The sequence below is a fragment of the Argopecten irradians genome, chromosome 1 (genome assembly GCF_041381155.1).
Source record: "Argopecten irradians isolate NY chromosome 1, Ai_NY, whole genome shotgun sequence".
In the NCBI taxonomy this organism is placed as follows: domain Eukaryota; kingdom Metazoa; phylum Mollusca; class Bivalvia; order Pectinida; family Pectinidae; genus Argopecten; species Argopecten irradians.
This window is the reverse complement of record NC_091134.1, coordinates 34,039,680-34,062,061: the sequence shown is the minus strand read 5'-3', so window position 1 is coordinate 34,062,061 and position 22,382 is coordinate 34,039,680. Positions and strand designations below refer to the sequence as shown.

The 22,382-nt window shown below is 36.1% G+C and overlaps 1 protein-coding gene across 2 annotated transcripts; it reads right to left on the bottom strand.

The window, feature by feature from the left end:
- Window positions 1-40: 40 nt before the first annotated feature.
- On the bottom strand, window positions 41-22,050 carry LOC138325075 (cytochrome b-245 heavy chain-like). 2 transcript variants are annotated; one of them, XM_069270459.1, is made up of 16 exons: window positions 21,832-22,050; window positions 16,502-16,597; window positions 16,221-16,331; window positions 13,890-13,977; window positions 9,576-9,730; window positions 7,847-7,947; window positions 5,686-5,766; window positions 4,375-4,498; window positions 4,041-4,133; window positions 3,268-3,402; window positions 2,671-2,789; window positions 2,408-2,444; window positions 2,131-2,213; window positions 1,483-1,678; window positions 799-926; window positions 41-304 (listed from the first exon to the last, which is right to left on the bottom strand). In XM_069270459.1, the coding sequence occupies exons 1-16, from the start codon at window positions 21,877-21,879 to the stop codon at window positions 181-183; spliced, it is 1,719 nt and encodes a 572-aa protein (XP_069126560.1). In that variant the 5' UTR covers window positions 21,880-22,050; the 3' UTR covers window positions 41-180. The 2 variants fall into 2 exon arrangements, with proteins under 2 accessions (XP_069126560.1, XP_069126569.1); XM_069270468.1 differs by lacking the exons at window positions 13,890-13,977; window positions 16,221-16,331; window positions 16,502-16,597; window positions 21,832-22,050 and adding an exon at window positions 12,384-12,423.
- Between the last annotated feature and the right edge of the window lie 332 nt (window positions 22,051-22,382).

Sequence of the window (22,382 nt, the reverse complement as noted above, 5' to 3'; positions counted from 1 at the left end):
ATTGTCAGGTGCCTGTCGTTAGGTGGCTGTGACATCAGGTGCCTGTCGTTAGGTGGCTGTGACATCATAAGCTCTGTGACATCATAAGGTCTGTGACATCATTAGTTCTTTGACATCATCAGGCGTCTGTAACATCATCAGGCCTCATGAAGCATGTGAAATCATCAAGCCTCTTCAACATTAGAAGTTTTCTTTGTTGTAGTAGAATTTAGTTCCTGCGCTAGCGTCAGAGTGGTTGTTGCACATTTGATGGAGGGTATTGGACAGTCCACTCGGACCACAGAAAAATGTACCTATGCTGGTCCTGAAACAAAAACATGAAATTATAGCTGGATTATACATAGATTAATAGCCTTTTGGAGCTTTTCCATATTTTAGTCAAAAGATCTTCTTAGAAGATATCTCTTTTTAGGAGAGCCGTGCAAATCGAGTTGGTCTCCAGAAAAGGCTCATCAGGTAGAGTGTACATACCTATGTTTCAAATAAGTAAGATTCTTACGGAATTAATATCCAGTGGAAATGACACTATTTCTGTTGAAATAATAAATATAAAATTTCAAACTAGTAAGACTAGCATTTATGTCTGAAAGACAAATGCACATGCCCATATATATCAAAGTGGGGCACAATATAGGGGCCACTACTTAAAAGGAAGGATGGGAGCTCACATGGGTTACTCTATATGCCTCCACTTCATGGCGGGCTGCCATGAAAACCGATTGTAAAGAAGGAAAATGAAAAAAAAAAAACTACATCATTGGTATTCTTTTCTGTAATAAAATCACACATGATAGTTACCCTTTATTTTCAGCAGCTAAACCTTTGAATATTTCATTCCAGTTAGGGCGACCATAATGTGTCTTCTGCTGCAGACCTGTTACTGGGTCACTCTCATCTTCGTTCTCATGTAGGATGATGTTCTGGGCCTGTAATTAAAACACGTACATTAGATACTTCTCATGCAAAAGATAATTCAAAGTGAATTTAAACATTAGGGTAAGTGTCAATGTTTGATAGAGAAAATTTATTTTTGCCCTCCTCACAGAAAATCATTTATGATTATTCAGTCAAGTTAAATTAAATACCTGTATGAAATGTTTTAAAGGTAGACAATTAAATTTCATCTTTTTTAAAAAGTTCATTGTTCTGTATGCAAGCATGATTCTATTTGAATATTTTCACCAATCTCTTCAAAATAAAGATACATTGTACATATCTCATTCAATCATGGTAAGCATCAGTATCATTATGCTATTCATTAGAGATCAGTACTGGCCTTGATTTCTCAAAACAAAAGTGACAAATTAATTCAAAACTTGAGTTATTTTTATTGTGTAATATATATTAATAATTTTAGACTTAAATTCAGTTTTGACTTAGTTTGTTTTGAGAAATCAGGGCCAGATTTGAGATTTGACCTCTATAATGTTTAAATTATAAGCGTTTTATCTGGAGTCTACTTTCCCCTGACTGACATTTTACCTGGTTTTTGTCCCAGCCTCTTGTGAGATAAATGAAATACTGTAGAAATTTTTCGTTATCAGGCACACCTCCTTGTTGCTGATCAAACTCCTGTAGAAGGTCCTGCATCCACTCGAAGGAATTCATATCTGGGCACACCCAGTAGAAATAAACTTTTTTAAGCTTCATATCTGCCTTAGAGTCCATATGGAGATACCTAAAGGAAATCAAATGCATGTATGTCACCAGTTTATTACTACAGACAAAAAGCATTTCTATACAGTCTTTTTAAATAGAGGTTCTATCAAGTATTCAGTTGATTATCTTTTTAAAGCACAGAGGAAATCTTAGGTACCAATTTATTTTAATTTTTTTTCATCCTATAGAAACCAGTCTCGTCTGTACAGAGGAGATTTTATTAGATATATTTAAGTACAGAAGTGACTAGTCTTGTACTGACGAAACCTCACAAGATCTGTTTTAGAATAGAAAAGACTACCGGTAGTCTTGCACTGTTCTATTTCTAGAATATAACTTCCAATCATTCAATGTTTAGCTCTTCGTTTAGGAATAATTCCCTTCTGAGAGTGCTGGCCTCTCTTCATAGTGAACCTTATCAAAAGGTTTAACGTAGCAACAACTAGTATTTCCTATGCAAATGAAACCCACCAGATATGTTTTAAGATAGATGCAAATGGCGTCACCCCAATTCCTGCAGCCACAAAAACGTCCACTTCATACAGACAGATGTCCTGAAATAGATCAAGAAAATATTGTATGAGGTCCACTGGGCTGTTAACTCAAAATCATATTGTGATTTAATGAATGCAGAAATCTATAAGTCTTCATTCAACTTTATTTTTTAAGCCAACTAGACAGTTAATGAATTAGGGGTTTGTTGTAAAAGACATATACATGTACATATATGTATAAACACAACACCTACCTCTGTAGCAGTACCAAATGGACCATCCACTGCCACTCTGTAAAATTGAAAATAGTTAAAGGATTTACAATTAACACCAAATACAATATAACTGTATGTACTTTTTTACCAGAACATTGATATATGGCTTTTATTTTGTTTCTCTCCACACTTGCAATTACCGTATTTTCCAGGTAATTAACAATCAATATGTTTATATAAATACTTATTATTTAATTCTTTGTCAAGTATTGATGAGTAAATTAGTGGGAGGTTTTATTTACCGAGGCAGTTTCCATTGCTCCTGGACTTCTGTCTCGTCCACATGACAAGCCTTGGCCAGAGCCTCGGTCCAATCTCCCACTCGTCGGATATGTACTGAAAAGTAGTCATCTTCAGGGGCCTGACAACAGAGTACTGATTAAGTCACTGAATTATAATTAACATTAGGTGTCTGTGTTGTACATTGAATGTACCACATGTTTAAGTGTTCTGTTGAGCATTAAGGGTGACCTTAAATGTAGATGTTAACTTATAATAGTGAGTACACGCAATTACCGTCAAGAATTATACTTTCACCATTTATAGAAGCCATCGTTTTCACCATATCAATGCACAAGGCACAACGGTTTTTTCTATAATAGAGAAAATTAATTATAGAGAAAATCAATGAGTTGTAAAGTCATTTAAAAGTCTGTTAAGGAATCAAAGATCAACAAATCAAACTGCATAATTCAACTATATCAGAAAAGGGAGATAACTTCATGGTAGCAGCATTGCAAACACATACCTATCAATATACATGTATGAACATCAAATTAAAACAGGGTTCCTTTAAAAGGAATGGATAAGTCCATTAATCGTTAAGTCACTTTACTTACAGATGTGAGAGTAAATGGATGCCACTCCAGCCGGGATATAGAAGGACAGTGGAGGAATATATACTGGCCTTGACTCATCTTAAACCCTTTCCTCTGCATCTGTAGCTGGAATACCTTGGATGGATGCTTTACCAGCTGTAGAGGGCAAAGTCAACAAATGATATATGAAGGAAATTAATTGCAAAAAGGAAATGATGAATTACAGTTCCCTTTAAGTTATCAAATTAGAATCTGAACCTGGAGTTTTCTTTTAAAGCTCAAATAAAGTTACCTATTTTTGAATTTTTTGCGACGACACTTTAGGTAACTAATTTTACAACGAAGAAATGACAACCATTGATAATGTTAATAATGGAAATATACAGCATTCCAGACAAAATACAACTTCTCCCTCCTTCAATCTTCAATACTACACCAATGTTAATTTTTTATCTGTTTAGATTTTTGTTTCTCCTTTATGTCATATTTACAGTACTGGAATTTAAAGGTATATGCCGGGTTGTAGTGAAAGAGAGAATCCAGAGTTGCATTAATCTAACAACAGATCTACAGGATATACTAATCTACCATTAGATTCCTAAATCTGTGAGTTTGGGACACATGTTTGAGACCCCTGTTTGACTGTTCGCCGTACACTAGTTGAAGTCTGGTGTTTTCTTTTCACTCTGGGAACTCAAGCTTTCCTCCACAGACTAGTACCTGACTTTTTTATATTTGACCTCTACTATGAAATTCACATATCCAGTACTAAATTGTCATACACTGTAACTGACCTTGGTGATGACGACTCTCTGCTGACTCCTGTAGAACCGTATAATCCTCTCTATAATATACAACAGAATTGGCCCCAGTGTCCACTTCCATGCCTATAAAGGTAAACAATCTATTGATGTTACATATACATATATTTGAATTAAAAATGCAAACAGAAACAATTACATGTTCAAAAGAATTATGCAAAGATAACAGAAATAAAATTAATTTCTTTATAATGAGTAGTTGCTTGATACAGCATTTTAGTTGGCAATATCACGATAACACTAATATTAGAAGCCACATTGTCAGACAGTCCCTCAACCTGAGAATTCGGGACACTACGGAACTTACATTGGCGTCTAGTCCCACAAACTGGGGATTGGGACACTCAGGAATTTGGTTCCATTCCCGGAATCTGGTAAAACACTGCTCAGGGTTATGGACATCCGTGTTTGACTGTCTTCTCACAATTTTCCTGGAATGAAGATAGTGGAATATCTATATAGGACATGTGAAGCTTTCAGATTTTGTTCTTTGCAAAACCAATAGAGCAAGAGCAAGAGGTAGTAGAGCACTAGTGATAAAATTTTCACACCTTAATCACTCAGCTACTGTGATTCAGAGGTGGAGGGCTTGAGGTATAATGTAGACACCTTTACCACTCAACCACCGTGACTCAGAGGTGGAGGGCTTGAGGTATAATGTAGACACCTTTACCACTCAACCACCGTGACTCAGAGGTGGAGGGCTTGAGGTATAATATAGATGCCTTAACCACTCAGCCCTGTGACCATGAGGTGCAGGGCTAGAGGTGTAATGTCAAACACCTTAACCACTCAGACCTGTGACCAAGAGATAGTGGGTTAAATGTATGTCAGACACGGGGGTCACACCTTAACCATTAAGCCCTTTGACCATGAGGTGGTGGGCTAGAGGCATAATGTCAGACACCTTAACCACTCAGCCCTGTGACCATGAGGTGGAGGGCTAGAGGCATAATGTCAGACACCTTAACCACTAAGCCCTGTGACCATGAGGTGGAGGGCTAGAGGCATAATGTCAGACACCTTAACCACTAAGCCCTGTGACCATCAGGTGGAGGGCTAGAGTCATAAGGTCAGGCACCTTAACCACTTAGTCATGTGACCATCAGGTGGAGGACTAGAGGTGTTATGTCAGACACCTTAACCACTCAGCCCAGTGACCATGAGGTAGAGGACTAAAGGTGTAATGTCAGACACCTTAACCACTAAGCCCTGTGACCATGAGGTGGAGGGCTAGAGTCATAACGTCAGACACCTTAACCACTCAGTCATGTGACCATGAGGTAGAGGACTAAAGGTGTAATGTCAGACACCTTAACCATTAAGCCCTGTGACCATGAAATGGAGGACAAGAGGTGAAATGTCAGACTCCTTAACCACTTAGCCCTGTGACCAAGAGGTGGAGGGCTAGAGGTAGAATGTCAGACACTTTACCCACTTGGCCAACACAGCCCCCATTTGACAATACATTGTCTGAGGTGTGTAAAGAATCTGAGGAAGATAACAGATCTATCCAGAAGTGGACTCTTCCTCAATATTATTACTCTAAACTTCCATTGGTAACTAGATAACATATATAGTTTTTAAGATCTTTTCTTACATAATATAATATACTTACTGGACACCGTGAACAACCAGACCGAGGAAAAAGATCACAAACAGATGATGGGTGAACCAGAACACTTCAAAATAGGAGCGCCTGTAACAAATTACGAGGAATACAAGTCAACTTTACAATAGGAGCGTCTGTAACAGATTACTAGGAATAAAATTCAACTTTATGATGATAATCATATCACAAATCCTGAACTTTTTGTTTTCCAATAAAAAGGAAAAAGTCATGTACATCAATTTCTATTACTTAAATCTGTTGTACAATAAATAATGAAAAACTACCAATATACAGATGTAAAAAATGATGAATATGAAGTATTAAATATGATAATGTTGCCTTGATTTACAAAAAAAAAACCAAGAGGCCCAGAGGGCCTGTATCGCTCACCTGGTTGGTAATGCCAAGTAATGTTCTGAATACAAGTTCATTTTCTGAAGGAATTCGAATATCAACCTCTAATTCCCCTATTGGGCCCCACTTTTTCTGCTCCAATATTGGGCCCCACCCCTCCTGCTCCCGGGGGTCAAGCCAAAATTTAATACAAGTTCTGTTCCCCCCCCCAAGGATGTTTGTGGCCAAATTTGGTTACAATCCATGCAGAACTCTAGGACAAGTAGCGATTTATAGGATTTACCTCTATTTCCCCTATTGGGCCCCGCCTCTCCTGCCCCCTTGGGGTCAGAGCCAAAATTTATACAAGTTCTGTTCCCCTTCCCCCAAGGATGTGCCTGGCCAAATTTGGTTACAATCCATGCAGAACTCTAGGACAAGTAGCGATTTATAGAATTTACCTCTATTTCCCCTATTGGGCCCCGCCCCTCCTGCCCCCGGGGGGTCAGAGCCAAAATTTATACAAGGTCTGTTCCCCTTCCCCCAAGGATGTTTGTGGCCAAATTTGGTTACAATCCATCCAGAACTCTATGACTAGTAGCAATTTAAAGGAAATGTTGATGGACGGATGGATGACGGACGACGGACGACGGACGCCGCGCCATGACATAAGCTCACCGGCCCTTTGGGCCAGGTGAGCTAAAAACACAAGAGGCCCAGAGGGCCTGTATCGCTCACCTGGTTTGTAATGCCAAGTAATGTTTTGAACACAGGTTCATTGTTTCTTTTCTGAAGGAATTTTAATAGTAACCTCTAAATCCCCTATTTGCCCCCACCCCTCCTGCCCCCAGGGGTGTCAGAGCCAAAATTTATACAAGTTCTTTTCCCCTTCCCCAAAGGATGTTTGTGGCCAAATTTGGTTACAATCCATGCAGAACTCTATGACTAGTAGCGATTTAAAGGATTTACCTCTATTTCCCTTAGTGGGCCCCGCCCCTCCTGCCCCCGGGGGATCAGAGCCAAAGTTTATACAAGTTCTGTCCCCCTTCCCCCAAGGATGTTTGTGGATAAATTTGGATACAATCCATGCAGAATTCTAGGACAAGTACCAATTTATAGGATTTACCTATAATTCCCCTATTGGGCCCCGCCCCTCCTGCTTCAGGGGACCAGAGCTAGAGTTTATACAAGTTCTGTTCCCCTTCCCCCAAGGATGTTTGTGGCCAAATTTGGTTACAATCCATGCAGAACTCTATGACTAGTAGCGATTTAAAGGAAATGTTGACGGACAATATGGCATACAAACCTGATTAATTCTGTTGAGGACGTTACCATAACGATATGGCATACAAACCTGATTAATTCTGTTGCGGATGTTACCATAACAATATGGCATACAAACCTGATTAATTCTGTTGAGGACGTTACCATAACGATATGGCATACGAACCTGATTAATTCTGTTGAGGATGGTGCCATGACGATAAAGTTTTCAAACCTGATTAATTCTGTTCAGGATGTTACCATGACGATAAAGTATACAAACCTGATTAATTCTGTTGAGGATGTTACCATGACGATAAAGTATACAAACCTGATTAATTCTGTATAGGACGTTACCATGACGATAAAGTTTTCAAACCTGATTAATTCTGTTGAGGAGGTTTCCATGACAATAAAGTTTACAAACCTAATTACTTCTGTTGAGGATGTTACCATGACGATTAAGTATACAAACCTGATTAATTTTGTTAAGGGCATTACCATGACGATAAAGTATACAAACCTGATTAATTTTGTTAAGGACGTTACCATGACGATAAAGTATACAAACCTGATTAATTCTGTTGAGGATGTTACCATGACGATGAGGGCCAGAGTTATGACTATCCCACTGACACCAGCTACCACTTTGAGTGTTTCCAGTATAACATCCTGAGGATATTGATAAGACTTAAGTTAGTGCAGAAACAATTATAATTACTGGTCTTACACAGAAACACAAGATGCTACAGTGATCAATTAAGTGATTCTAGCCACTATTAACACACATACACACATCTTATTTTGGGGGTGAGGTGATGGGTGATGGGAGTGGAGGCTGTTTGAGCTAGATGGGCAGAATATACAGTCAAACCTGTCTGTAAAGACGACCCAACAAACATGATAAGTCTCTATTGCCAAGTGGCCTTTATACATGGGTCAAATTGTGTTATACATGTCCATTTGTGACCCCAAGAAAGTGATCTTAATAAGCAGGTGGTCTTTATACACAGGTAACCCCTGGGCAGATTCACTGTAATATCCAAACTACAGTCACATACCCTGTACCACAAAATTAACAATAACTTTAAATGTTCATATTCTTTTTATAGAAATACCTAGCTTGAGATCTGGATACAATTTTCTGCTGGAGTTAGATATTTATCAGATGTACCATGTAATCTATAGGGGTATTTAAACCACACTTTCAAAGAGACAAATTCTCCTAACTTTAATTTCTCTATGTTCTAAATTTTAAACCTTATATGTTTTTATTGCTGGTCTTACTGTAGTAGTACCAGGTTCTATATACATATTTTGTATGCGGTCAAAATACCTGTATTCCATTGCTTTTGTATGAGATCATTGGGTGCCTTTATGACAAGGTTTCATTCAACCATGGATAATCTTAAGACTACATATATAAAATATTATCATAGCTTTGACCTGGAAGGATCTAAAAGATTTACTTTTATTTTCCCAGTGGGTCCCACCCATCCATATGGCCCAAAGGGGCTTCAATCTTTTGTGTAGTATGTTAATGTGCTGTGTTCATCATAAAGTATGGGTTTTTTTAATGTTGAATTTGGTGTTACCTAAACACATCAAGAGGCCCATGGGCCTTACGTGAATCTGTTCTCTAAAATATTATGAATACTCATACATTGTAATTAATTAATGTTCTCCTAAAATTGAAAGAACTTTTGGATTACTTGTGACCTTCAAAGTAGTTTAAGGTCATTCAAATGAGTAAATTTTGAATCTGTTTACATAGAAATGTTAGTCTGCCAAAACATCAGTAATTTAACCTCAATATCTTAGAAACCTTAATACATGTATTTTCATTCTGTACAAGATTGAAAAGAGAACAAGGTAACTTAAGGTATTGAGTCATTTTCTGGTTTAAAGATTTGAATACCTTTTACGCTTTACATATAAACTACATATGTATTCTATGTTTTTGACAAAGTATGATTTTCTTATCAGGGAAATTATTAAAATAAAATTGGTCAATTCAAGTAATTTACATATTTGAGCTCAGCTACAGGTAACTTCCTTGAAGTGAAGAGAGAATCATGTCATATCATATCTCTATTGCCGACAGAAATATTACTAATGTATGCATACATGTATGTTGGTCTATTAACGGCTAGGGTCATTTAAGGACGACCTTCCCTATATGCAACATGTTGGCTGATTGAATGTTTTTATGATTTGGGAGGCTGCAGTACATTTGTGTTGTGTCTCATTTTGATAGCGGAACTCTTTCCCAGTGAGATAGTTTTATTCATGTTCATTACCCCTGAGTCATCCCTGATGAAGTTGAGGTATGTGTTGTTGTTTTCTGGGCCCAAGGCGTTGAGGGCGCGTAACAGGTCTCTGTCCTCATCTGAACGACTGTTGTACGACTCGAAGTATCGTTCTACATTAAATATGTGAGCTCCTGTATGAATCACTGTAACATATATAACACAGGCTGAAGTAAATTTTATGGCATAAAATACACAAACAGTCAATATTAATATAATATTTAAACACTTTTGTGTTTTATTAGTTTAACGTCCTATTAACAGCCAGGGTCATGTAAGGATGTGACTGGATTGTTGGTGGAGGAAAGCCGGAGTACCCGCAGAAAAACCACCGACCAACGGTCAGTACCTGGCAACTGCCCCATGTGGGATTCGAACCCTCGACCCAGAGGTTGAGGGCTTGTGGTAATATGTCGAGACATCTTAACCACTCGGCCACTGCTGCCCCTTATGTTTATATTTAAAACACACACAAAATACTATTTTTAGCATTTTGTCCTATTAAATGAACCTCTTCGGTAATTTCGGAAAATGTAGAAAGTATGAATGAAAAATCATTACTAGTGTATGTGAAATCTTACTTGAATTTCAAGTTTGTGATCTAAAGAGGGCACGAAGTAGAACAAGTTTGTCAAAAAGTAAAAATTTTCTATCTTTTACTTCACATACGATATGTGACACTCATTGAACAGAGTCATATTTCTTGTCACAGACAACTCAAGCAGACACCTGGATTATTAAAGATGGACAGTTTACTGAATAAAAGGATTTTAATGTCTCTACATGCCTATTGTCACTCACTGTTGTATACACAATAAGTAATAGAATTAGCATCACATGCCAGCTATACAATCCTTTAGCATATAAGCTTGTGGCCAAATTGACAGTATGACTAATTCAATTTACCTTCACATGTAGCATGGATCTATAAACTTAGGAATACCTGAATATGAATCAAGTTAAAACTGTTGGTGTCACAGTATTTATTTACAAATGTATATAATACAAGTCTACAGGTTCACTGTTAACCCATTCACCCCTAAGCATCCATAATGGACTGCTCCAGTCTTTGATTAGAAGAGTCCAAAAGTGTTACCTAGGGGTGAATGAGTTAATTAATCCAACATTTTATTCTGATTTATCCCATATGTCACAATAAACACCCTCCCCCTTTAAGCACCCTCTCCCCCTTTTTTCTATTATATCCAAATGTTAGCTACATAGTCTTTGTTGAGGAAACACTGCATCTCACTATATAGCTACCTACACAGATTTTAAGTCACCATCTTGCTTTATCATAAAATGTCATTTCGCATTGTTTTATGACTGAGTTCTGCTCTGAAATTTATTATCTGTTATTTCATATGCCATTTTCTTAATTAAATTGACAACGGAACAACAGCACATTGAATTAGCACAGGTTTTTTTCTAGAAAGAAATATCTAAATAATCACCAATCCAATTCTCCTTCTATCTAAAGGGATCAATGTCATTTATTACATCAAATATAGTAGTACTACAGTACTATTTTGACACAAAAAGTGTGACAAACCATAATTTTCAGAAAATTCAGATTGGGACAAGTATTTTCTATTTAAAAGAGAATGACATTAAGTCCAGATCTGATTTTTTCAACTTTAAAGGATGCAAATATACAGTAGAATGATTACAAATCCCAAGTTCTGATTGACTCAAGCCCTGTCGTTTTATTCTCCTTACTTCAACTAGTACTGTATACCATATACATGTATTAACTCAAGTATCTCTAGCTACAGGACCAAGAGACCCAGTATTCACCAACGTAAGACTTTATCAGTATTGAATCTATCCAATCACCCCCTCCCTCTTGGTTTATCTTAAGCTTCTCACAAATTAAAAATTTACTGATTTCAGTCTGATTGACGAAGAACAACTTAAAAAGCCACAAAAAACATGAGGAAGTGTTCCTGTAGATAAGTCAATGCCTGCTATACCTGGCCGACCCAACACCTAGCCGGGAATGTCATGCACCTGTACGGACAATCAGCCCACTTACTAGAGCAAACCTAATGTTTTATCTGTAACTAACAATGATTTATTATCATATGAATGCGCAGATTTCTCCACCATAAAACTTCAAAGTATAGATTGGCTGAAAAATACATAGAGGTATGATGATAAAAAAAGGATTACAATATTAGCTTACACAACATGAAAATGAAGTTTGCCCATTGTATATGTCAGCTATAGACTAGATTTGGTAGTTTATATGTTGTTCAGTAGTTGTCAAGGAATCAAAGCAGTGGTTAAAGATATGTTCACAGTAACCAATCTGTGTTTATTTTTAAGATTCTTTTTCAGTTGACGATAGTTTTTATGGTAACAGATTGATTAAAGATCTTTTTCTGTGGTAACATACACACGATTGGTGTTTAAGATCTTTTCCCCATGATATAAGATTTTTTTTTCCCATGGTAACATATATACATGGTTGCTGGTTAGAGATATTTATCTGTGGTAACAGATAAATCTGATTAAAGATTCAAGATATTTTTCTGTGGTAACAGATACACGATTGGTGGTAGTAGATCTTTTTAATGGGGGTGTATTGGTTGTTGAGATCTTTGTCAATTGAACAGAACAATGGATGGAAATTGTGGTCTAAACAACAAATTGGGGGCTACTTATCTTCATTATAGTATGTGGTGAAAGATACGTTTGCTTATGGGAGCAGATTGATGGTTCCCGATCCTTTTATTTTCAATAAATTAAATTTAAGACAGTGATATAGAATATTGATCAATGGGAAATTATCTTTACCTGTCTGTAGGACTATCATATAGGCTATGTATCTATGGAAGGTGATATTTACCTGTCTGTAGGACTATCATATAGGCTATGTATCTATGGAAGGTGATATTTACCTGTCTGTAGGACTATCATATAGGCTATGTATCTATGGAAGGTGATATTTACCTGTCTGTAGGACTATCATATAGGCTATGTATCCAAGGAAGGTGATATTTACCTCTCTGTAGGACTATCATATAGGCTATGTATCTATGGAAGGTGATATTTACCTGTCTGTAGGACTATCATCTAGGCTTTGTATCATGGAAGGTGATATTTACCAGTTTGTAGGACTATCATATAGGCTATGTATCCAAGGAAGGTGATATTTACCTCTCTGTAGGACTATCATATAGGCTATGTATCTATGGAAGGTGATATTTACCTGTCTGTAGGACTATCATATAGGCTATGTATCTATGGAAGGTGATATTTACCTGTCTGTAGGACTATCATATAGGCTATGTATCTATGGAAGGTGATATTTACCTGTCTGTAGGACTATCATATAGGCTATGTATCTATGGAAGGTGATATTTACCTGTCTGTAGAACTATCATATAGGCTATGTATCTATGGAAGGTGATATTTACCTGTCTGTAGGACTATCATATAGGCTATGTATCTATGGAAGGTGATATTTACCTGTCTGTAGGACTATCATATAGGCTATGTATCTATGGAAGGTGATATTTACCTGTCTGTAGGACTATCATCTAGGCTTTGTATCATGGAAGGTGATATTTACCAGTTTGTAGGACTATCATATAGGCTATGTATCCAAGGAAGGTGATATTTACCTCTCTGTAGGACTATCATATAGGCTATGTATCTATGGAAGGTGATATTTACCTGTCTGTAGGACTATCATATAGGCTATGTATCAATGGAAGGTGATATTTACCAGTTTGTAGGACTATCATATAGGCTATGTATCAATGGAAGGTGATATTTACCAGTTTGTAGGACTATCATATAGGCTATGTATCAATGGAAGGTGATATTTACCTGTCTGTAGGACTATCATATAGGCTATGTATCTATGGAAAGTGATATTTACCTGTCTGTAGGACTATCATATATGCTATGTATCTATGGAAGGTGATATTTACCTGTCTGTAGGACTTTCATATAGGCTATGTAACAATGGAAGGTGATATTTACCAGTTTGTAGGACTATCATATAGGCTATGTATCTATGGAAGGTGATATTTACCTGTCTGTAGGACTATCATATAGGCTATGTATCTATGGAAGGTGATATTTACCTGTCTGTAGGACTATCATATAGGCTATGTATCTATGGAAGGTGATATTTACCTGTCTGTAGGACTATCATATAGGCTATGTATCTATGGAAGGTGATATTTACCTGTCTGTAGGACTATCATATAGGCTATGTATCTATGGAAGGTGATATTTACTTGTCTGTAGAACTATCATAAAGGGTATGTATCTATGGAAGGTGATATTTACCTGTCTGTAGGACTATCATATAGGCTATGTATCTATGGAAGGTGATGTGTTTATCCAACTGCCTCCTGATATTTGTGTTACAGCATACCTGTGATAAAATAAAACACAGAAAATGCAAAAGTATATTTGACATTTCATTATCTTTATAATTCTATTAAGAAATAAATTTCAATAAATTTAATTTGTGTTCTATAAAGATTAATTATTAATTCAATAAGCCCAAATTGCTTAACTACTATACCTAAAGATAATACAGACCCAAGGATAAGTCAGTCAATTTTTTTATCCTATTTGATCTTAAATGTAGGTCAAGGTCATATATGCTTGGTAGCTTCATCCAAGCATGCATGTTTCACGTCCATCATCAGGTCTATAGGCATCTTAAATATTGCAAATTCATTTGAAAATGTTAGCTCTTTGACTCCTGTAACCTTGAATGAAAGTCAAGGTCATTACTTAAACAAAGTTAGTAGGAATTAATCCCAGGATGCTGCAGACCTGATATTAGATCTCTATAAGTGTTTAACTAGTTCATCACACTGACAATGTACAAAGAAGTCATTTAAAATTGTTAGCCAATTTGACCACCTGTGACCATGCCAAGGTTAATGATATGACATCCATTTTGAATAATCTTGGTATAGACTTTAAGGGTTTTGGATAAGTCCAACATCAGGACTGGCAGTTAAATAAAATATAAGTCATTCCATTATTTTAATGTATTATTTGTCCCTTATGCTCTTGAATGAAAGTAAAGACCATGATATCTGTTGGACTTTTTCTATTTAAATTAGTTTTTTTCCACCTTGTACATGTATCATTCTATCTGGTCAAACCACTGTCAAATATTAACTCCTACACTTTAAGTGAAGAACAAAATTGATCTCTGAATTTTACAGGGCCAATATATTAAATCTGTAGGCCTATTAGAAGTTACGAGAGAGTTAATAATATGTAGTAAAGAAAAAAATAAGACAGACAAGTATAGAAAGCAATATTAGCATTTTAATATTACATTTTAGTATTAATTTTAGACTTTTATACACAACAGAAAATTACCCCTAATCATGAATCGTGATGGAGGGTAAACCATAAAAGGTAACTACACAGTCACTTAGTGTGACATTATAGTATATGTAACATTATACACCTCCGGTTAAGAAGAAACTTGATTTTCAGATACATTTTTAGGTCAGGAAAAGTAAGGCACGCAACATTAAGTAAGTCAATGTAGACCATGGTAAGTTGTTTTATTGATAAACCATATCAGGTCATCTCATCAAAGAGGGAAAAAATGAACAAAAAAACCATATTGCAACAAAAATGTACTAAAACGGTAAAATGTTATAATGCCTCTGCTTGCAAATGAAAATGGGACGAGCAGACGATTTGATGAGCAGACGGCTTCCATATGAAATCTGGGATGGAATGGACATGGGGTTATAGTTCAATTTAGATTTTACTGCCAACATGCTACATCAGTCATTCGAAACTAAGAGTTTAAGTTAGAAATGGCATGACTCAGAAATACTCTCTCTTTTATATATCAAGACAAACGAAATACAACAAAAGGTAAACCTAACTCTATCACTATACAATTACCACATTCCTTCTGTTAAGTCATACATCAATGAAGTGAACTATAGTCTGTAGATATATAGACATTATAGGTACAATTATTGTGATTATGGGTAATAAGCCACACACCAATATCAGGATGTGGAATGTTTATAGGCTACTAAGCCTCATCACAATAGCCATTATAGGTCCATAACTTCATCTGATCAGAACATTGATAGTGTGTGAGGAAGAGTAAGAGGTCCATGGGACCTGTGTGACACTTAGATTTGTCTCTTGGAATTTTTCACGTAAAGTCTGAGGATTGGGCACTGAGGAAAATAAGAGGCAAGACTTCATAATCGAATTTGTCTCTAGTAAATTTTGATCAACCCTTTGATGGCTAGTGATCAGAAAGGCAGGATGTCCATGGGGGCTGTATATATTATATACATATCACTGACATATTAGCGTTCATGAAAATCTTGATAGGAATATTGATTAATTTTCAAAAAATTAAGAGGCCCGTTAGGCTTGCATCACTTACTGTAAAAATTTATATTTAAATCATAATTTACAAGCACATATAATATATAGGTGGCAACAGCATGAAGTGAGAAAATCTAAAGGTCTATTTGGCTGTTGACGTATGCACCTAATCATAAATGTTATTTGATACTTCTTGCAAGTTGGAAAACAGAAGATCTTATTCTAGTCATTACAGAATTTGCTCTGCAAAAATAAAATCTATTGAACAAAATATTCTGCACTCACCTTGAAAGAACTTCTGAGAAAAGAGATGAAGTTTCTACACACGGGCAATAGGATTAACATGCAGTTGAGGTTGAGGGCTGCAGCACTGGCTCGGGCCCAGGCCAAGGCAGGCTGAGGATACAAAATTAATATTCATAGTGATTATTATATATAAACTGTCCCTTTGACATTATAAGTTCTTAAATGCCATGATTGCTTCTTAATTGAACAATTTTTATGAAAGACTTTTCCATTCTTTAATTAACTGCAGATGAGGGGAACAAAAATATCATCCAACTTACCCCAAGTATTCTCCTGGTGTAGAAATAATCAATGGACGTCTCAAATCTCAAATAAGCTTCTACAAATATCCCGATGTTTGCACCAAGCCATAATGCCTGAAAAATTAGTTAAAAGAGATATTAATTTTTCCCATACTTGACAGGGTTATCCCGCAGTAGCTGCAATATTGTAGCTCAAAAGACTTTTAGACAGAAAATGGTGTCGTCTTTAGAGCTACAATTGGTGCCTATTACTGCTAATGGAGCAAAGTAATGATTATGCAAACCATTATAAAACGTTTATTTGCATTTTATCTTACTTGTTCGATATCGTTTACTTACTAGGCAATAAAACTGAACCACATAAAATATCAAATTCCCACTGAGGCATTATTTTTTTAAGTAATACATATGAAGGTCTTTCTGAAGAGGATTTTTACGGCAAGTCCAGAAATTGTGAATATGACGTAAAAAAGTACAGAAAACTGTGCCCGAGTGATTTTCGGAGGCAGTGCTCCACTACGAAACATAGGGACCAATTCGTACCCGGCCGAAAGGTATAGTAGGCCGGGCTCGTATATTCGTTCTAATCCTGCAGTTGCTAGGGAAAAGATAACTCTGTCTTTTACCGGGGTAGGGAAAGACAATTCACACACGCAAGACAGTGTCACCATTTGTCGTTAAAATATGTATAATTTGCGCACCAGTGTAATTTGCGCAGGTACTTTTTAGGGCTGAAAATGCTGAAAAAAATCTACTATCAGTATATTTTGCGCATCAAAAATTTTGGGAAAAAACCATGTCCAGGGAGTCCCAATATCGATGTATGAAGGTGACAATTTCAATGCAAAATATTCCCCTAAAATGCTTGACAACTTGCACAAAGAAGTGTTGTATTAAGAAAAAATAACATATTAAAACCGCATCGTGTTTGTTTTCTTTTATTGGCCACCTTAACCTGAAACAAAAATATCTTGCAGATGTCTAAAACATCGGCAGTCCGGTCCGCCGTACTCCGTGCACATGTCAATGTTATGAGATATTACACATGAATAGTAATCAGGAACATTTAAAAAAAGATTTGAATCTATTTGTTTAAAATTGTCACAATAAGTAATTAGTGTGTTTGAGATCATTAACAATCAACAACAATCGGCTAGCCGATACGTATGTTAGCTTGCAACAATCACATTGCGAGTAAACTCACTACCTGTACGGTAACAGATCCAAGCTGATGGCTAATAATATTTATCAATACGGTTGAGTATGTCACTAACCTTGTAGCTTGTTAATTCTGCAGTAATAAAATTGCAAACCACTTATTGAAAATCCTAATTATAGGTCAGTTTAGGCATCTTATAAATTCCACGTGTGGTTTGACTTTTTGCACACGGCCTACAGCTGGGCCCTACGTAAGGTTTCATGTGCAAAGCTGATGGCTAATTATATTTATCAATACGGTTGAATATGTCACTAACCTTGTAGCTTGTTAATTCTGCAGTTATAAAATTGCAAACCACTTATTAAAAGTCCTAAATATAGGTCAGTTTAGGCATCTTATCTTATAAAATCCCACGTGTGTTTTGACTTTTTGCACACGGCCTGCAGCTGGAGTATACGTATGTTTGTGTATACACACACACACTCTCTACAGACTTTCTCTACAGTCTCTCTCCCCTAAAAAAATACAGGTAAACTAGATTGACCCGGCCAAAGTCACTGATTGTGGCTGTCCCATTATACTACGAGGTGCACAGGGTATACATCTGTTGCTGTCAGTAGAAGCCATGCTCTCAGTCAGTCGCCATTGAATTCTCAGGGCAAATGGAAACAAGACAATGTGATCATAACTTAACACTTTAATTAGCCTTAGATAATCCACTTTAATAGGTGAGGCATTGTTTTTACAATCTTTAATACCTTTCATCATATAAAATGACTACCATACACAGAGCGGTACCTCAACATTCATAGATCGTCAGTCCCTCAGAATGGACAGATTTTTTCCCCGTAAAATTTTTAAATCTCCTCTATCAATATAATTTGCGCACCCCTAACTTCAAATTTTATTTTTGCACAGAAAAAGTGCGCAAAATTACACAAGTTTTTACGGTACATGCGACGACAATTTTTACACACACGCAAGACAGTGTCACCATTTGTCGTTAAAATATGGGAGAAAAATAATCTTACATGGGCCTGTCAGGTGGACAGGGATATCTCAACCCGAGTGAAAGATTTTGACCATCAACCCTCAGCAAGCCTTGGGTTGACCAGCCAAAATCTTTCACTTGGGTTGAGATATCCCTGTCCACCTGACAGGCTCATGTAAGATTCTATTAATCAAAATGGCTGGAATATATATATTCTGATATTTCCTGAGAAAAAGTTGATGACTGAAGCTGATAAAACCCATGGTTAAAATTGAAATGCTCTGAATACAAGAGACCCTCTGCAATATCATCACTGAAAAATTACAGTGAAACCTGCCTTAGTGACCACCTGTGTATTACAACCATCTGTTTATTAAGACCACTTCCATAGGGTCTCAACACATGGAGACACTGTCCCTTGGGTAGTCTTTATAGACAGGTTTGTCTGTACCTGCAGTATATATATGTAATTATCAAATCTTGGTTCTCAATACTTAATTTTCATCATATATTTTATATTGTTTTAAATTAATGGTTTTAAGGACATTCTTTGTTTGAATTTGTTTGAATTAAGTTCTTTGAATCTTGCTTATAGCTGCAAAAGGAACATGGAAAGTATATATACACTTTAAAATAATAACTACATGTATACAGAAAGCTTTACTTAGAATTTCACTTTTTTAACTTAAAACAATAGGAAACTATAAGGTAAACATAACTTTAAATTCCAAAATAATTAACCATTAACGCAACCACAAATATACACTGCCACCTCAGGGAGAATTTATAAATTAGCTACAACATCCTACTACAATAATTTTATAGACAACCTGATATTCGAATGTAAATACATGTACAGTATATATATAGAGTTTGAGTCAAGGATCTGTCGGACGTGCCGGTTGTAGGAAGTAAATACTTTAGTAACATGTTAACTCGTATTCGGTGGTTGAAGAGACTATAATTAGTTCACATACATTTCAGTTTTCAAGGAGATACATAAGAAGAAAATTATGACAATCAACTCAAACATGTCCAGATATGATAATTTTGAAATACAACATTACCTAAATGTCATGGTTTTTTCATTGCATATATGAAATTGAATTACAAAATGTTTGCCCTTATCATTTTGATAATGTGACAAATGTATATTTAACTTGTTATATTTACATTTCCGTTTTCACTTTCCTATATAACCTTACTAACCGTGCAATCATTTACACTTGCGTAACGCAGAGGGGCTGCTGCGCAAGAACACAAACCTAAACACTGACTTCCACCCTTATGTAAATGCGCATCCGGTTAGACCAAAATATGTGCCATGGCAAAGGTTCGATATCAACATCAGTTTGAATGCAATGGAAAGCATTATGTTAATATTAAAAAATAATAAAATGAAAACATATGGAATAAATGGATTAAAAACGATAAAGTTATTGTGGAACTATATTTTATTTACTCCCAGAACTTGACACATTTTCCCGCCAAATAGGAGCCATCTGTTTAGCGATTCCATCAATTACTCAGATGTTCCTTCAATCGTATAACGTTAAAAAAACGAAGGTTTATTTCACCGGAAAACTAAATTTAAATGAAATGGTCGGTGGTCGAAATGTAAATATAAGGAATGCTTTTAATTTTTTGCTGTTAACTGGTGTGTAAACTGCATTTTTTGTACAGATATTTCAACATGACACGCTAACGCGCGTATATAATTTAAAATATCTGTACAAAAAATGCAGTTTACACACCAGTAAACAACAAAAAATAAAAATCATTCCTTAATTAATCCTTGGTCATTTAAGGATATGGAGAAAAACCAGGGAAAAATCACCAACTCATGGCTACCAAATATGGTACAATGCAAGATTTTCATGTATAAAATGAATGCAACTATTATTTTGGAAAAAAAAATTGCTCAAAGGCTATTGAAATTGAAAACTTTTAAAATATTGATCTACTATCAAAATTAGCTGAAGATAATAGATTTTTTTTTTCATTTTTCAATTTTCTTGGCCCAATTTGACGATCTTGGTGACATACACAAAAACCAGCAAGTAATGCATAATAGTATACCCAGCTAATAAATAGTTGCCTGCAGTTGATACTCGACTTAACTACATGGCCATGGGCAAAATTTACATATAACGATGGTATAAAAACACAATCACATAAGGAAATTATGTAAGAGAAGTCTTAAGAGATTACTTGTAGCATAAGTACTTGAGGATTAGTATTTGAGGGCTTGAGTTGTATTGTGAGTTGACAGCTAACAATGTATCTATATATATGCAGCTTTTCTTATCCTAATTTAAAACAGTTTCGACCATTTTCATTCTTATATTATATACTGGTATATCACACATGCTAAAGTGACATCAAGATGAATATCGAGTTTAAAATGAAAGCACTTTAATTTCTTGTAGGTATTAACTGCAGGGGTGATGTTTGTAAAAAAAAAAGAAAAAATTCTCAGAGATCTCTCTCATTTGGACATACATAAAAAGTGCTTTTGACTTTTGGTCATCATTTCATATGCATACATGATCAACACACAAGAAAACTTAAATTTAATGGAATTAAATATTACAGGTTCAAAAATCAGATTTGAACACTTGCGTTTGCAGCGTATATACATGTCTAAATTTGTCATATGTAACAGGAGAGGAGAAAATGTAGCGGTCAGACCAGGATTTGAATCTGGGACCCTCCTAACACTAGCCGAGTGCTCTATCTACTAAGCGGCCTTGTCACCATTGATCAACCCAGTCCAATCACGCTATACTCCTCCCTCCTTATTCTATAAGTCTTCGCCCTCAAAGACATGCAAGACCCTTCTAAACACTACCACAGTGAGTTATTTAGTTGGGCGCCAATTCTATAACGGGAGAGGAGAAAATGTAGCAGCCAGACCGGGATTTGAACCTGGGAACCTCAAATTCCTCATCATACATAATTAGATGTAATTTCATAGACATAGGTGTCTGATATTTAAACATTTATATTTAAATACATGAGTTGCATTGTCTTACTGTGTAAGTTATTACCATATTACTACCTGTAACACTTCAACAGGTGACATAAACAATGATATCACTTACAAAAATATCCTCTAAATTATACAGATTTTCATCAGCTTACATCATGATCGTGACGTTCAGTTTCATTATTAATATAACAATACAATGTACTTACGATGACAATCCATCTCGGCAAATCGTTCAATATTTTCCCACGAATCATGTCAATATTTAGAGAACACCAACATGTGTAAGTCCTTTACCCGCTCAGGATCTATAGCAGACGACCCGTGATGTATCACTCGTAAGGCCTCGTCAAACACACCTTTTTTTGTAAACAAATACACATGTTACTCTCACTTCCTGAACTGTGAGTCGCCACCTGGCGGACAAAAAATAATAACAAGAGTTATCCCCCCTAGCAACAAAATTTACTATGCCTATCACAGTTTCCTCCCTTGAATCATGTGTACAGTATCTATCCTGACTGCCAATGTAAACCTAATTGTTCCTCCTGTGTTACATAGCTTGTCCCAAATGCTACATATTATGACTCCCTCACATGCCATTTAATCTGCCCCAATGCCACAGGGACCTGGTATCCAGGTCTCTATGCCCCAATTGTCACCTAAGTCTGTCCCTCATGTCACCTTGTCTGTCCCCGACGTCATCTGGTCTGTACCCCATGTCACATAGTCTGTCCCCCATGTTACTTAGTCTGTCCCC

What these genes read in the sequence shown, in the direction of transcription:
- LOC138325075 (XM_069270459.1), bottom strand. Translation starts at nt 21,879, where the DNA reads ATGATTCGTGGGAAAATATTGAACGATTTGCCGAGATGGATTGTCATC. An exon ending in TCATCAGGGATGACTCAGGG is followed by an intron (nt 7,948 to 9,575) that starts GTAATGAACATG and finishes CAATATCCTCAG; the next exon opens with GATGTTATACTGGAAACACT. An exon ending in CTGGTTGTTCACGGTGTCCA is followed by an intron (nt 4,499 to 5,685) that starts GTAAGTATATTA and finishes TCTTCATTCCAG; the next exon opens with GAAAATTGTGAGAAGACAGT.